Source organism: Drosophila miranda, assembly GCF_003369915.1.
Source record: "Drosophila miranda strain MSH22 chromosome Y unlocalized genomic scaffold, D.miranda_PacBio2.1 Contig_Y4_pilon, whole genome shotgun sequence".
Classification (NCBI taxonomy): Eukaryota; Metazoa; Arthropoda; class Insecta; order Diptera; family Drosophilidae; genus Drosophila; species Drosophila miranda.
In genome coordinates this window covers 1-17,519 of record NW_022881636.1, presented here as the reverse complement: position 1 = coordinate 17,519, position 17,519 = coordinate 1, and the positions used below count along the sequence as shown (strand labels likewise).

General features: G+C 44.7%; 2 protein-coding genes across 2 annotated transcripts; both read right to left on the bottom strand.

The window, feature by feature from the left end:
* Positions 1-917: 917 nt before the first annotated feature.
* On the bottom strand, positions 918-1,660 carry LOC117194931 (methyltransferase-like protein 5). The gene has a single exon (XM_033399394.1). It carries the CDS (start codon positions 1,638-1,640, stop codon positions 996-998), a length of 645 nt encoding a protein of 214 aa, XP_033255285.1. The 5' UTR covers positions 1,641-1,660; the 3' UTR covers positions 918-995.
* LOC117194932 (SOSS complex subunit C homolog) lies at positions 1,650-2,062 on the bottom strand. Its single transcript, XM_033399395.1, has one exon. It carries the CDS (start codon positions 2,036-2,038, stop codon positions 1,661-1,663), a length of 378 nt encoding a protein of 125 aa, XP_033255286.1. The 5' UTR covers positions 2,039-2,062; the 3' UTR covers positions 1,650-1,660.
* Positions 2,063-17,519: the final 15,457 nt, after the last annotated feature.

Genomic DNA, 17,519 nt, shown 5'->3' with positions numbered 1-17,519 from the left:
ATGGTTCCGGGCCGTACTGACGAATCTTCCGCCAAGCTTGTATTTAGTTATTTATGTCTGAGCAGCACTAAATATTCTTGGCGATTAAGGCTGATCTGTTCCACTTGGATCTTTGGAGATTCCGACTTGGTGGCAATATAAGGTCCAGAAAAGATGAATTATGGATGGGTTGGAGAAACCTCGACAACTGTTCGCCTAAGCCAGCTCCCAGGGTAGTCTTCTCGAGACTATACCGCGATGGGGCAGCTTAGGTACACCTCCCTGCAACATAGGTTATGTCAGCACGTGCACGGCACTAATATGAAAACATACCTCTTTTCCCAAATATATCTGCACTAAATTCTTGTCATTCACTGACCACTGAACTGTACGGCACTTGTAACTATATGCTTCCAGCATATATTTGTGGAAATATATATATTTTCCGGATAGCACTATATATATGTGTGTGCAATATGTATGTTGCTCGCACTCGGAAATTATCACGTCTTTACAGATCGATCAACTTTCTTATATTGTTCAAAGCAGTAATAGACGATGGACTGAGTAGCCAGTGCAGCAGAGCTTTTGAGCTTTTTACTAACTGTGCAATCGTATGATCCAGAACATTCGCAGCAGCATAAAACGATCGTCTAATGCACAGCATAGCTTAACTGTGCAATCGTACGATTGCCGTCTATGCTTCCCACTGTCCGTCGCTTGTATGTGTTCGTGGGCGTTCGGACTTAAGAGCGGCTAAGGCTTTGATCCAACCTTAAGAGCGGCTAAAGCTTGATCGTTCGAAATATCACTAGGGGGTCTCACGAGACGAAAGAAGATAACCAATTCCCTATATTTTGTGCTGGCTACTACACCTTTTTTTTTTTTTTTTTTTTTTTTTTTTTTTTTTTTTTTTTTTTTTTTTTTTTGAGTTTGAATTCATTCCTCTATTATTTAAAGTTTTTTAATAATATAAATAAATGTAATGTCCAAAGAAAATGCATACGGTCCGCAGGCTAATCCTTGCCGCTAATGTCAAACCGCCAGAAATCCACCTCGATGTCCTTTGACTGACGTTTGTGGAACTTGTAGCTGGCCTCGATGTTGTACCTTAGTTCGGCCACCACAGAGCCGCTGGCTCCCCACTCCTCGGACTTCTTCTGGATGTAAGCGCGTGTAGAGGTTTTGTGCAATGAATAGACTGCTCCTGTAGCCAATCGCAGACCTACCTCCAGAAATTTCATATCCATGCCGGCATTGTGCTTGGTCCCAAAGGGCGGATTCATAACGATTGTGTCGAAAGTTTTCTCCCACTTGCTCCCCGGCAGCTGCAGGACATCCGCCCGCACACAGTCTACATTGGGCAGCTCCATTTCCTGCACATTGTTCCTGTAGATGTCAACAGCATCTCCGTCCAGCTCAAAGCCAACAGTCAGCTGGGCACCCAGCAGAGTGGCTCCTATGCTCAACATGCCACAGCCGCAGCCCAGGTCTCCGACGAATTTGCCCTCGATATCATCATGCTGGGCCTGCATATGATGTACCATACATGCTGCTATGTGTGGAGGCGTTGGATACTGTTCCAGCATGATCTTCGGCTTCTCGAATCCATCGACACACTGCAAATACTCCTCCAGTTTCTTCAGCTTAAGGCGGGCCATGTTTAATTATAAGAGTTCGGTTATTTGGGTGCGATGTGGCTGGCCGTCGTCGTGGCCGGGGCTGTGGTCGTCGGTAAGGGCTCCAGGCGAGGAAGCACGGGAATGAAGCTGTTTCCAAAATACGAATCTTGGGGGATAAAGAAGCCCAAAGTGGTGGAACTGGTAGGGTTAAATGCGGATCGGGGCGGCGTGGCATTTGTGGGTAAGCCCACGCCCTGCGGTAGGAATTCAGGTGCTGCTGTCGGCTGGCCGAGCAACTGAGGAGAGGGCATCTGATTTGTGTTGCTCAGTCCCAGGTTAATTATCCCGCCAGCAAGCAGCTGCTTTTTGGTTTGGATGTCCTCGAGTATCTTTCGGTTTGTTTCGGCTTGCTGTGCACTTGTTGTCGGAAAAGCCATGAAATAAGTGAAAATTCTCTTGAGAAAATGAAGAAAGAAATGAAAACTATGTTCTTTGAACACCGCAGCCCTTGTGAACTCTATAAATGTGTAGTGTACCAGAGTTTAAATATATATATATGTAAACAGATATATAGGCCCTCGGTATCAGCAGATGACCATGACTGACTTAAGGACGGCGTACAAATAGGGTTGGTCGTGTGCACTCTTGCTAGGCTCGGGTCTAGCTCGCCGGATGGTCGGGGTTCTTCCTCGCCTAATTGTACTATCGTACTCCACTACATTTAATTAGTGCACTTTACGGGAACTATAAGTGATTATATAAAACAAAGGAAACTGAAATACTGATAGCGCCGACACGCCAAAAAAAAAAGCCCTACTGAACCATTTCTATTTAGAGAGAACCTAGGTGTTGATTGTCCCTCTCTTCTGTACCCTCCCTACCATGACATTGCGTTCGAGTTCTTGCATTGTCCCTTGATCAATCCTTTACTAAGGTTTACCACATTTTATAAGATCCTGGCACGGATACTCGACAGGCCATTTTTATGATTTTAAAGATTCATTTCAATCCAAAAAGATTCATATTTTAATATAATGTGAGACTTCAATTTCAATATTCATTACGTTGCAGTTGTAGAAACACAACAATTGACTTAGCTTCTAATTTGTGGGTAATATTTCCTTAATCCTAATTATCATATAAGTTTAGTTATAAATTCATTATTTTAAAGCATGAAAAACATTAGGGTATAGATATATATATATATATAAACGAGAGAATAAGAATCGAAATCGTAAACAAAAGCTAGATCAGACTGGGGTGCATTATACACACTGAGCAGACGGGTTTGAATCATTATACACTGTATGCATATCTACACTTTCAAGTTAATAGGCTCTTTTGACCAAACTACTTTTTGCTGTACATAGTTACTCACTCCGGCGTTATTGTCTTACGCTGATCGTTGGGCCCAATGATGTCGTAGATGTTGACCGCAGCTGTTTAAAATATGGAAATCATAAATATATAATGCATACAATACAATTACGCTACAAACACCGTCGCATAGTCATCAGTCAGTTGTTTTGGTTTTCATAATACAGACAGAAATTTAATTGTTATGCTCTATCGCGAAAATTGAACCAAAAGGTAGCAAACGAAGACAATTTAGTGTGCATATGCACATATGTATGTAGGTATGTACGCGCGTAACATCAAAGAGGGGTGTTAATAAAGTTTCAGTTACATTACGTTAAACTGCTGATGTTTATGCGTTGGAACTTGATAATGAATTAAATGTAAATTGGACAAAACTCGATCCTGTGCTGCTGCTTTGTAGACTGTTGACCGCCTGAAGTTGGTTAGAGGTCAACAGGTGCGATGTATATGGTTCCGGGCCGTACTGACGAATCTTCCGCCAAGCTTGTATTTAGTTATTTATGTCTGAGCAGCACTAAATATTCTTGGCGATTAAGGCTGATCTGTTCCACTTGGATCTTTGGAGATTCCGACTTGGTGGCAATATAAGGTCCAGAAAAGATGAATTATGGATGGGGTTGGAGAAACCTCGACAACTGTTCGCCTAAGCCAGCTCCCAGGGTAGTCTTCTCGAGACTATACCGCGATGGGGCAGCTTAGGTACACCTCCCTGCAACATAGGTTATGTCAGCACGTGCACGGCACTAATATGAAAACATACCTCTTTTCCCAAATATATCTGCACTAAATTCTTGTCATTCACTGACCACTGAACTGTACGGCACTTGTAACTATATGCTTCCAGCATATATTTGTGGAAATATATATATTTTCCGGATAGCACTATATATATGTGTGTGCAATATGTATGTTGCTCGCACTCGGAAATTATCACGTCTTTACAGATCGATCAACTTTCTTATATTGTTCAAAGCAGTAATAGACGATGGACTGAGTAGCCAGTGCAGCAGAGCTTTTGAGCTTTTTACTAACTGTGCAATCGTATGATCCAGAACATTCGCAGCAGCATAAAACGATCGTCTAATGCACAGCATAGCTTAACTGTGCAATCGTACGATTGCCGTCTATGCTTCCCACTGTCCGTCGCTTGTATGTGTTCGTGGGCGTTCGGACTTAAGAGCGGCTAAGGCTTTGATCCAACCTTAAGAGCGGCTAAAGCTTGATCGTTCGAAATATCACTAGGGGGTCTCACGAGACGAAAGAAGATAACCAATTCCCTATATTTTGTGCTGGCTACTACAACAGCCATTGGGACATGATTTTAATTGTGTGTCGGAAATTATGTTTCACTTTCAGCGTCCTCAACCTTTTTTTCCCCCCAGGAGGGCTCCTCAACTGAAGTACGCCCTCATTCTGGACATCCATGCAGACCCAGCCGAAAGCCAAAACTTTACCCCCAACGTTTGGCCTTTGACTTGTTTTCGACTTTCCTGTGTACTTTCGGCTCCCTCCTTGGGGACAAATTTAATGGACATTTGCTGCCAAAAGTTGTCGTTTTACAATCACATGGATTCTCCCAGTAAGGCGTAGGGTCATCCCTGGTCCGGGAATGAAATCTGACCCAATGCTGTGAGAGCAATAAAGACAGCTAGAAAATCTCTGGAATTTCAGAAACAGAAAAGCGTTCTTTTCCCCCTAAAAGTTTATAATATTGGAATACCATTTGGATGATATTTCAATTACCTTTTCCATCTAATCATCTTTCTAACCATCATTTACGTAGTTTTTATTCTTTTCCTCAACTATATTATTAATAAACATTAAATATGGTATATTAAATTTGTAGGAAATAAAAATTTAAATATACAGCCAGGCTCCGTTTTTCACATTCACAAGAGTTTTCCGATTTACCTTTGAATACACATAAATTGGGGATCCCGTTTTCACATTCTGCAAGATTTATTCGTTTTCAAAACGAAAACATTTTCGTTGACGAAATGAAAAGTAAACGGCTTTTTATACAACGAAACGAACCTTAATTGCAAAAGGAAAAAAAATAGATGACTTATTGGTGCATTAACATAACCTTGACACCTACAATATCAGGAAAACTTAACTTTAGCTTTCTTTATAAATAATTTTATTTTGACCCAACCTTAAATTTGGCTCGGACAAAATTGGCCAGGGCAACAACAATTTTCGTTTTAGTGCAAGCAGCAAAAATATGTGAAAGCTGGAGAACCTTAAAACGAAAGCGATACGTTTTGGTTCCGCTAAGTCACCAAGATTAAATACGAATTATAAAGTTTAACCCAAAATCTTTTTTCATTTTTGAAACACATATGTGCCAAAAAAGCTTGGCATCTCAAACATTGGTGACCCCGAAGTGATATAAAACCATTTCTTAATCGCGTTCCGTTAAAACACTTATTAATTATACAATATTGTGTTGTTGGGTAGTTTAACTACCAACAAATACATTTGGGTGCACGTTGAAAAACAGTTTAAAGTGCAAATTCAGTGAGAGTGCGGCTGGAATATTTATAGACAAATTCCAGTACTTTAAGCGTCGAATCTCTCATTCTCTGCGCAGCTGCTGCCGCGGTTCTTGACTTTTCGTGTCTTGCATTCTCGCTCTCGCGTCTATACATCGTCGCTTAAGCGGTATTTCATTTTCCGTTGTTGTGTCGAATTGCACAACGGTTAACATGGACAACGATCCGAATACAGGCGCGGGCGGAAATATTGTGGTGGCTGATTCCAGACTGAGTCTGTATAAGCGTAAAAGTCAGTCATTATATGATCGATTGCACAGGCTTGGCGAATCCTTCGCGGGGAATAAAATCGATAAGCTGACCGCCGCGGAAGTCGAGGTGCGCCTTGATATGTTGGCAGAAATTCGAGAGGAATTTAATAAGGCCCATAATGAATTGGAGGCTCTCGATCAAAACGAGATTGGGAGTGAGCTGCGCGAAATCTTCGATACTCTTTTCATATCGTTGAAAGCTGAGTTGCTGGCTGCTGTTGAAGTAAGCCAGTCACACGCCGCTGCCCATTCTACGACTCTGCCAAGCCATTCCGGACATAGTACCATCATCATGGCTCACAAGCAGCGACTTCCTGAGCTGAAGGTGCCTAAATTTTCTGGTGGATACGTCGAGTTCTCGGATTTTATGGCAATGTTCAAATCGGTGATTGAAGCGGATGCGGATCCCAGTGACATCGAGAAATTCCAGCACCTTCGCTCTTGCCTCGCTGATGCGGCTTTGGATTCGGTTCGATCCTTAGAGCTCTCCAGTGCCAATTATCGTGCGGCTCTGGATATACTTAATAAACGCTTTAATAACAAAAGACTTGTTTTCCAGGCACACATCAAGAAGATTCTTGGGCTAAAGAGGGTAGACTCGCCTTCTGCTAAAAGGCTTCGGGAGTTTTCGGATGTAGTCAATTTACACATGCGAGCGTTGCAGACATTGGGAACTGCTGAGGAGATTTCAGGATTCATGGTCATCAACATGCTGCTGCAGAAGTTGGATTCGAAGACGCAAACCAAATGGGAGGAGCACACATCGTCGGATGATATACCTACCGCAGAGGAATTCTTCGAATTCTTGCAGCAACGCTGCCAGAAAATGGAGCGGTTGGAATATGCTACAGCGACACACGCTAGTAGCGATCAGGTGGGAAAAAACCATTCCTATACGCAGGTTAAGAAAACGTTTGTAGCTTCCAACTCTTCCGCCGACCCGTCTGCATGCGTCTTTTGCCACTCAGCGGGCCATGGAATATACTCGTGCAAGATATTCGGAAATCTCTCACCGTTGCTGCGCCACAAAGACGTGAAGAAGCTTTCCCTATGCTTCAATTGCCTAAAGCCGGGGCACCGGACCCGCGCATGCAATAGTGGAAAATGTCGAGTATGCGGCGGTAGGCATCATAGTTTGTTGCACTTCGATAGTATACAGCCCACAACACAAGGCTGCCCAGGTATTACTCCTCCCGATCTGGCCGTTCAACCGGACACTCTTTCCGTTGCTCAAAATTCTGCTAGCAGCTCGTCTCTATCTTCGTCTACCTCTCTTGCTGCCCAAGGTCTTCACTCTGATGTCGTGCTTCTGGCTACAGCCGTGGTTCTCGTAAAGAATCGGTCTGGCGTTTTAGTTCCTTGTCGTGCCATCTTAGATTCAGGATCGCAGCTGCATCTCGTCACATCCAGGTTCGCCCAGCAGCTTCAGCCTAGGAGAACTCAATCGTCTGCACTTGTGTCTGGGCTGGGCGATACCAGCGTTTCTACTGAGGGATCCACCATAAGCATTTGTATGCATTCTCGCACCTCTGCTTACACAACTACACTTACTTCTCTCATCGCCCCCACGATTACCGATTCTCAACCAAGTATGACAGTAAATGTATCCGATTGGCGTATTCCATCTAACATTCAGCTCGCTGATCCTGCATTTTTCAATCCTCAACGGGTTGATCTTCTCATTGGTGCGAGCGTTTTTTATGATCTCCTCTGCGTAGGGCAAATCAAACTCACCGATGGACTGCATCTTCTGCAGAAGACCCGGCTTGGGTGGATCGTATCTTGCGGTGGACAGAAGGTATCAAGCTCGGCGCTTTTGGCTACGCACAATTGTCCAGATTCGATAGCTGAGATGGAAGCAAGGTTGGAATCAGAGAGTCTCTGCAAATATTTCTTGCCTCATCACTGTGTCCTAAAGGAGGACAGTAAGATGACAAAACTCCGTGTCGTTTTCGATGGATCCGCAGCTACATCAACTGGATATTCTCTAAATGATGTGATGATGACAGGCCCTGTTATTCAGCCTGCATTGTTTAACATATTGATTCGCTTTCGAACATATCCAGTCGCTCTCACTGGGGACATTTGTAAAATGTACCGCTGCGTACGAGTGTCTCCACCCGACAATTTGTATCAGTGCATCCTATGGCGAGATTCCATCGAGTCCGAGGTTCAAGTCTACACATTAGACACCGTCACATACGGGACGAGGGCTGCATCATTTTTAGCGGTCCGCGCAATGCACCAGCTGGCCATCGACGAGGAGGAGTCCTACCCTCTTGGCTCAGCTGCTCTGCGGCAGGAGTTTTACGTGGATGACCTTATTTCGGGCGGTAATTCGGTCGCACAGGTCATGGACAAGATGCACCAAACATCAGCTTTACTGTCCCGTGGTAATTTTAGACTTAGGAAATGGTGCTCCAGTCACCAGGAAGTACTTGAGGGAACCCCTGAAGATGACATAGAGAAGTTCCTAAAGTTTAATGATGGAAGCGACATTGCCAAAACTCTCGGCTTAGCGTGGGACCCTGCTTCGGATCAGCTGCTTTTTGCCTTGTCCGCACTGGACACAAACTCAAAGCCATCAAAGCGATTGCGCGGTTCTACGACCCTCTTGGATTGATAAATCCAGTCATTGTCAGGTGCAAAATCTTCCTTCAGCAGCTTTGGAGAGAAAATTTGGATTGGGATGAAAGCCTACCCTCAGCGTTGCATTCAACTTGGATGGACTTGAGAAATAGTTTGGCAAGCATTTCTCGGATCTCATTTCCTCGCTTGGTTCTTCGTTCTAGTGTGGCTACAGAAGTTCACGGATTCTGTGATGCCAGCTTAGAAGCAAATGGCGCTTGCGTGTATGTCGTGTCCAGGGAAGCCCAGTCTTCGAGCCACGTTTTGTGCTCGAAGTCGCGAGTGGCGCCGCTAAAGACTATATCGATTTCTATGCTGGAATTAAGTGGAGCCCATTTGCTTGCGAAAATCATGCAGAATGTAAAGGACATGGGAATCTTTACAGGTTGGTTCTATTGCTGGTCGGATTCGTCAACAGCATTATCTTGGATTAGGGACGAGCCAGCTAAATTTCAAGTTTTCGCGGCAAATCGAGTGGCATCAATTCAGGAGTTGACGGCAGCCATGGAATGGCGCTATGTTCCCACATTTTTAAATCCTGCTGATATTCTCTCGAGAGGCTCGCTTCCCAACCATCTTATCCAGCCAGAGCTATGGTTACACGGCCCATCCTTTTTGCTAGGCTCCAAGGATAAGTGGCCTGTATCTCCTACTAACAACATAGAAACTTTGGAGCTTCGCAAGAGAGGATTGCTAATCACGTCTCCACATGCCGATCTCACGTCCGGATGCAAATTTGCGAATTCATTCTTTCGCATGCAGCGCACATTCGCCTACATGCATAAATTTATACATCGTCTTAGGCATCCAGGACTCACCGTTTCTGATATTCGGCAAGGAACGCATCTTCTAATTCGACACATTCAGCTGGCAAATTTGTGGATGGACATAAAGGAGATTCGGCGCAATGGTCAAGTCATGAAATCCAGTTCTATTAGTTCGCTCAACCCGTTCATCGATCATTCTGGACTACTTAGAGTTGGAGGTCGTCTTGGCAACTCATCGCTAGGATTTGACGCTCAGCACCCGCTCATTCTGCCAAAGGGACATTCCATTACCTTTGCGCTGATAAGATATTATCATGAAAGAAACCTCCATGCCGGACCTCGCGCCTTGCTATTTAAAATTCGGCTGGAATATTGGCACATTGGAGGTGTTAAGGCAGTGTCAAGGGTCGTCAGCAGATGTGTGAGATGCTTCAGGTCGAACACATCATGGGAGACCTACCTAAGGAACGTTTGGAAGGATCTCGAGCTTTTGAAGTCACTGGAGTAGATTACTGTGGACCTTTTTTATACCGATCAGAAATCCGCACGAGGCCTCCGATCAAGTGCTACATTAGCGTATTCATCTGTTTCACTTCTAAAGCTATACACATGGAGCTCGTAAAGGGCACTAAAGCGTTTTACTTCCACTCGAGGAAGGCCAAGTCAAATTTGGTCGGACAATGCAACAAACTTCGTTGGGGCCAAGAACGAGCTTCTGGAGCTAAAGAAGCTTTGTCAGAGCGAACCGCATATGAAGGAGGTCCACGAATCCTGCTTGGCTGACTCCATCGACTTGCGTTTCATCCCACCTCGCTCTCCGCATTTTTGCGGGTTGTGGGAAGCGGCCGTGAAGACCGCAAAATATCACCTGTACCGCTCAGTTGGACCATCTGTGCTTAGCTTCGACGAGCTGCGCACTCTGATCTGTCAGATCACTGCAATTGTTAACTCTCGCCCCTTGCTCTAGCTTTCAGAAAATCCTGATGATTTAGACGTTTTGACTCCTGCTCATCTGCTTTTAGGCGGCCCCCATGAGCAAATCCTCGAGCCTGACCCAACGAAGCTGAACTACAATCGTCTGGATGGCTGGCAGCGGGTCATCCAACTACAGCAAATATTTTGGAGCCGTTGGCGCGAAGAGTATCTCACTCTTTTGCAAGAGCGCGCGAAGTGGCGTACCCCCGCGCAAAACATCTGCAAGAACGACCTCGTTCTGGTGAAGGACGAAAATCTTCCTCCAATGCGTTGGCCACTGGCTAGAGTGGTCGATGTCGTTTTGGGCAAGGACGGAGTGTGTCGCGTCGCTGACCTGAAGACATCCTCAGGAAACATCAGGAGGGCCGTCACTCGGCTATGTTTGCTGCCCCTTAAGCAATCTGTTGAGAGACTAGCTCCCAACGGGGGGAGTATGTTCGGGCCAGCCGCTGAAGAATAACCGTAACTTTAACATTATTATTGTATGAGCAGAGAGAGCCGCCTATGTTGTAAAACGTTGACGTTCTGCAGAGCTGCTGCGCTCTCCCGCTAAAGGGGCTCTCTGCCGCCGCCACTTCGGCAACTACTTTGATCTGCTGCCGCCACTTCGGCAATCACTTTGATCTAACGCCGTCGTCTATAGTTTAGTTCTATGCTAACCCCTCTGCGCATTGGTTGCATATCGATCTCGCATAAAGTTTATCTGGCAATAGCAAGCAATCGGCTTCCGCTAAGCCACCAGATTAAATACGAATTATAAATTTTAACCCAAAATCTCTTTTCATTTTTGAAACACATAGGTGCCAAAAAAGCTTGGCATCTGAAACAAATATATTATATATAATATTTAACTGTTAAATGTATTTAATTTAACTATGAAATATATTTATTTAAAATATGAAATGCACTTCTTTTATTTTATTTTAATTTCTCTGACATTTCTCTGGACGTTAATAAATAAAGCTTGAAGAAACCCACTGTTCCGATCAGCACAATTTAGAATTTGGCACAATCTTCGATTAATTTGCATTCTTTTCTTGCAGCCACTCTCCGACCTGCTTATTTTTCCGGAGAAAACTGTCGGGCTCTGTCTGCAGCTACTACCTTCCAGTACAGTCGCTTCTGGAACATTTTAATTCGCTTAAAAGTGCCATAAGGTCTAGGCGCACACTCACACACAGGCCTTACGTGCTGAGACGAGACACAAAAGTTGGAATTAGTTTTCTGAATTGGCCCAGACCGCTGCACTTGTGGCTGGGGTTTCCAGAGATGAGTCCAAAACTTTGAGGCTAGCCGTAACCATTTTCTACATTTGCACGAACGAGTCGAGTTCCATCCAAGAGGCAAACACACCTGAGAGTCAAACGTGGCAGGGCAGCTGAAGTGAGGCCGAGGCGGAGGCTGGGAGAGTGCTGTGCGGATGCATTTCATTTGGAAGGGGCCCCGACAAAGACAATACGGAGGGTTTAAGGAGTGCCTTGGCCCGTTTACGCAACAGAACGGGCCCCTCACTTCCACAACAACCCACACCGCCAACCTCTCCCCTGCCTACCTCCAACTCCAGATACACCAATCGCTACCAGCATCCAGCCGCCAATTCCTTGTCATCGCCCACATCTGCTGCTGTCTTGCCGCATTCTAACGCGGTCTTATATTATTATCTTATCAGCAGCGTCAGCGGCAACGGCCACTGGACGGGGAAGGGGACGAGAAAGGGCTGCTGCTGGTGCTGAAACTGAAACCGCTGGAAGCGCAGGAACTAGAACAGGGGCAGCTCGCATCACAGGAGCTAGGACAGGAGCTGCTGATGCAGATGGGAACCGCATCAATGGCCTCGTCCAGAACGTGAGTATCATAAAATCATCATACAGCAGTACCACAAGAGCCCGCTTCCCCGCATACTATATGGCTATATGTTAAGTGTATTCGTAGCATATATGTACCTGTATATTCTTGGACGTTGACATGCAATGACTGCATCTTTCAAGAGGCGATGCAGTTACTGCACAGTCAAGTGGCCCGTGTGAAACCAGCAGAAGGCTGTTACGCGCGGATCCTAAGCAAAACGCAGCCCTCCTCCCGGCCAACCGACCGAGGGGCGCTGCCGCATGACGAACGGTGCGTAGTCGAACCGAACGCGAACATGCAAGAAAGATAGCTATTAGACTAACATTCGAGGAAAATTAGCACTAAACTTACTAAGAAACTAAGCATGCAATCAAAATACAAATACCACTACAATTACTAATTACTAGAAAGGTGTGTAAGGATTAGTAATATAATAAGAAGAAGAGAATTAGTGGTGGATATAATATGGTAGAGGGAATTATAATCCGAGCATAAGACCCTAAACGGTTCATGCAAGGAATAATTCGATCTACAAAGTGGAAGGAACAACGGTATAAAATTTCTAGTCAGTCTAATAGGAATCGTGAAGTTTATGCGGCTAAACAGATCAGGGCTGTCTATGTCACCCCTAATCAAGTTGTGCATAAATATCACACCAAGCATTTTTCTACGGTTAACTAAGGATGGGAGGTTTACTAATAGTAGTCTACTAGAGTATGATGGGAGTCTTACACCCGCATCCCAGTTAAGGCCCCGCAGAGCAAAGAGCAAAAAGTTTTCCTGTACTGATTCTATACGGTCCTGGTGTACTTTGTACTGAGGGCAGCATACACAGGAGCCGTATTCTAAGATCGGACGAACAAGCGAGGTATAGAGAGTCTTTGTTATATAGGGGTCGTCAAATTCCTTTGACCACCTCTTTATAAACCCAATCTCGCCCATGGCCTTATTTACCATGGTAGAAATGTGTTCGGAAAACTTTAACTTGGGGTCCAACATAACACCCAGATCATCCACCAGGGTAATTCTCTCAAGAGAACCACCAAATAGGGTATAGGGAGCCAACAAAGGGCTAGAACGATGAAATGTCATAACTTTGCATTTCGAGGCATTAAGGTGTAACAAGTTTGCACAACACCATGACTGAAAGTTATTGAGATCGGATTGCAAGCGAGAATGAAATGAGATGTCCTTGTACTGGACACAGAGTTTAACATCATCCGCATACATAAGTACTCGAGAGTATGTTAATACTGAAGGCAAGTCATTAATAAAGAGTGTGAAGAGTAAGGGGCCTAGATGGCTGCAATGTGGTACTCCCGAAGAAACCTTTACTGGTAAAGAGAGGGAGTTTTTGAAGAGGACTCTTTGAGACCTGGAACAAAGATAGCTAGAAATCCCTCTCAGGAGGTTGGGCGGAAACCCTAAAAGGTCAAGTTTTTGCGCTAAAAGGGAATGGTTTACAGAGTCGAATGCTTTACTAAAGTCGGTGTAAATAACAACCGTCTGTAAGTTACCTTGAAAGCCTTTAATAATGAAAGAGGTAAACTCTAACAAGTTCGTGGTGGTAGATCGCCGCCTTATAAATCCATGCTGAGTTGGAGATATAAGTGACTTGCAGAGATGTTGCAAGTGCGGAGTTAAAACCTTCTCAAACATTTTAGGAATAGCGGATAACTTTGCTATACCTCTATAATTTTTTGCATCAGACTTGCTACCTTTTTTATGGAGAGGGAGGAAGCAAGAAGAATCAATGGACAGGGTGAATAGTTTAAGCAAAGGTCCACACAGAGCCTCGGCGCAGTACCTGAGTACACAACCTGGAACCCCGTCTGGACCCGGTGAAAACACCGGCTTAACTAGTCAAAGATCATGAAGTAGGGAACATTCATTTAACAAGGGACTAAAAATGCCGTTCGACCTCGGTAAACCGTATGGGTACGGATGACCAGAGTAGCTTTCCTCAGAATAGGTGGTTTGGAAAAATTGGGCAAAAAGATCGGCAATTGCCTGATCATTATTTGCCGACGTATTACAAAATGATAGCGAGGATGGGTGTGCGGACGTTCTACGCTTACTGTTTACGAATCAGTAAAACTGTTTAGGGTCCTGAGAAAAACGTATCCTGCATCGAGATAGGTAGTTCTTATAGCATTGAGCATTAAGAACTGAAAAGTTTGTCCGAGCTATTACATAGCGAGAGTGAGAAGTATGAACTCTTGATTTTAAGTTTTTTAGACTGGATAACTCTTTGGTAAACCAAGTGGGTTTCTAGTCGGACAAGAAAGCGGGACACAAGAATCGAAAAATGTGCCAAGAGCATTGTAAAAAATGTTTGTGCCTTTTATGACATCAGTGCACAAGTACAAAGCGGACCAATCAAAATCCCTAATGAAGTTATTAAGCTTCGCAAACTCGGCTTTACGAAAGCAGCGGACACGTTCGGATAGCCTACTCGACCGATCCAATACAGTTGGTCCTATATCTAGCGACACCTTGAAAGTAGGGTGGTAGGCGTCTTCAGGTATAGTGAGCGGAAGGGCTCGGGTTAACAACACTATGGTCGGATCCGATACAAAGCACAGATCAAGCAATCGACCCAAGGAATTTTTCACATGGTTGACTTGAGACAGGGACAGGTCAAGCAAGCCGTCAGCAAAGTCATGTCGTGACATGGGAACTAGGATACTAGACTCGTTTACCGAAGACCAAACAGTTCCTGTCAAGTTGAAGTCACCAAGCGGAAGTTGAGGAAGAGGAAGTTGAGGTTGAGGGTGGCACACTGGAAAGATTTGTAAGGGATATGGGGGGCCTATTCTTCTTCTTAGCCTTAAACTCCTTCACCACCAAATGCTCCGGCCAAAATTAGGCGGAGCAAATGGTGTCAAATTGAGTTGGGGAGATGCTTATCTTAAACGAGGCTATCTCCCTGGCATAAGAGAAGTTGAATTTCTCCACCTTTAAACCCACGGCTTTTATTTTGCTTTCAATGAAAGCAATTACATCATTAGATGTGAGGTCAGGGGCCAGCCGTGAGAGAAAAACTTGTCGTTTTGGTGGGACTCCCACCAGTGGCTTGGGCACCACAGGCCTAGTACCTGTGGTGGCAATATCCGGAGGTCCGGAAGGTCTATTTACTGGTGGGATCGGGATGGACGGGACAACTAGCGAACTTGCGGACACCACGGACACGGACGCTGCAGACGTACTTGGCTGCACATTCTCCGAAGCGATGAATTCGGCTACCGAATCTGCATCGCCAGCAGCTGTCGTTGCCCTTGGAGTGGCAAACGAGATCAACTGCTGCACCCTTGGAGTGGTCGGAGTCAGTTTTTCGGCGGCGCACGGCTGAGTGACGGTTGGCACTTGCAGATCCCGCGGAGTGACCTTTTTACGCCACGGCGACTCATTCAGCAGTTGCAGACTGCCATATTGAGACTCCAAGGCTAGGAGCCGATCGTATTGCTTTTTAAAGCCAACGGTCAGCTCCTTAAAGCCCTTCCGCGTCTGCCTCATGAAAGCCACCATGTCTTTCTCCACCGCACGGCATGCCTCGCAACTGTAGTGCAAACCATTACGTTTTGAAATGGCATCACTCACAAGGCCAGAAAATCCAGCGCATTTTTCGTGCACTACGCTGTCGCAGAGCCAGCAGGGGATAATCGGCTGATCGTGGGTGATCTGCTTATTGCATGATTTTTTGGCACATACAACAGAAAACTCCATAATAAGAAATTTGAACAAAATTAGAATCAAATAATATTTTAAAACAAATGGCTATCAAACCTGTGTGCCAGACAAACGCTAATAGGAGGAGAGGAGAACAGTTGCAGCAGCAGCTACTGAGAGAGAGAGAGCTACTGAACAGAAAGTTACGAGAGCGAGAGAGAAAGAACAGTTATTTAAGTTAAGGTGATAGGAGAGAGTGATAACACAACAAAAGCTACCAGACGAGAGCGGACTGCAATGCAATGTAATGCGTACTCACTCACTGCAACAACACACACACGACAAGCCGACGCCGAAAAATAAAAAGTTAAATAATGTTTTAACACAAAGCAAAAGGCATGCACTCGCGGGATAGAATAGGTTTCCAGATTGTTGGCTGGTTAGGAAGTTAATTAAAGTTTATTTAGGAAAACACCGGCTGTTTATTCAAAACAAAAGGAAACGAGGGGGAACGTTGTGAGCTGCAGCGGACACCGCAACTCTACAGTTACACCCGATACTAAGTCAGTATGGCTCTCCTCCGGCAGACGCCACTAATATGAAACGACACGACAAAGAGTGCGTGCGAGAGAGACAGAAAATCAGTCTGAGCGTGACGTCGGGGGCTGCGTAGCCGGTGCAAATTGATTTGTTCCTTTTGGCTATAAAAATTATCTGATCTGATCCAGATTCAGCAATCTGATAGATATGATCATTATCTATGATTCTGCGTTTTAAGTTTTCTCGTATCCTCAGTATTGTGGATGCAACAGATTTTCGTTCTTTGTGGGGGCGGAAGGGGGTGGGGCGAAATTTTGAGATATACGTTTTAAAGTGAGATCTAACAGGAGTGCGGATACCAAATTTGGTTACTCTAGCCTTAATAGTCTGTGAGATTGGTGAATATCCCCAGATTTTCATCCTTTGCGGGGGCGGAAAAGGGTGTGGCGAAATTTTGAAACAAACTCGTCTCGGTCCGATATATTAGGAGTGTGGATACCAAATTTGGTTGCTCTAGCTTTTATAGTCTCTAAGATCTAGGCGCTAATGTTTTACTCTAAGCAAAGCCGGCTATGCTACGTGTGTGTTAGAGAGAGACAGGGCGAGAAAAAGTGAAATTGTTTTCTTGATGCTGGCTATAATAATAATACGATCTTATTCAAATTCTGCAGTCTAAAAGATATGGTCATTTTCTACGATTCTGCGCTTTTGGTTTTCTCGTATCTTTAATATTGTGGATGCCATAGAATTTTGTCTTTTGTGGGGGCGGAAGTGGGCGGGGCGAAGTTTTGAAATATTTTTGTAGCAGTGACATATCACAGAAGTCTGGATCCAAGACATCGTTGCTCTAGCTCTTATAGTCTTTGAGCACTAGGCGCTAATAGGGACGGACAGACGGACGGACGGACAGACGGTCAGACGGACAGACAGACATGGCTCAATCGACTCGGCTATTGATGCTGATCAAGAAATATATATACTTTATGGGATCGGAAAACGATTCCTTCTGGACGTTACACACATCCACTTTTACCACAAATCTAACATACCCCAATACTCATTTTGAGTATCGGGTATAAAAATGCGGAGCGCAAAACAAAAACGCGTCTGATCACTACGAAAGAGAACGAACGAACGTATACCTGTATATGAATCTGTATCTGCTTAAGTCAACACAAAGCCGCTAAAGTGGATAGCTAGCTGGTATGCCACACAACACCACACTTTAATTGCAGTACACCGAAAGCTTGAAATTGAGCCACATTCCAGATTCCAGCACTGCTTGAGTTGGCCAACAAGGTTGCC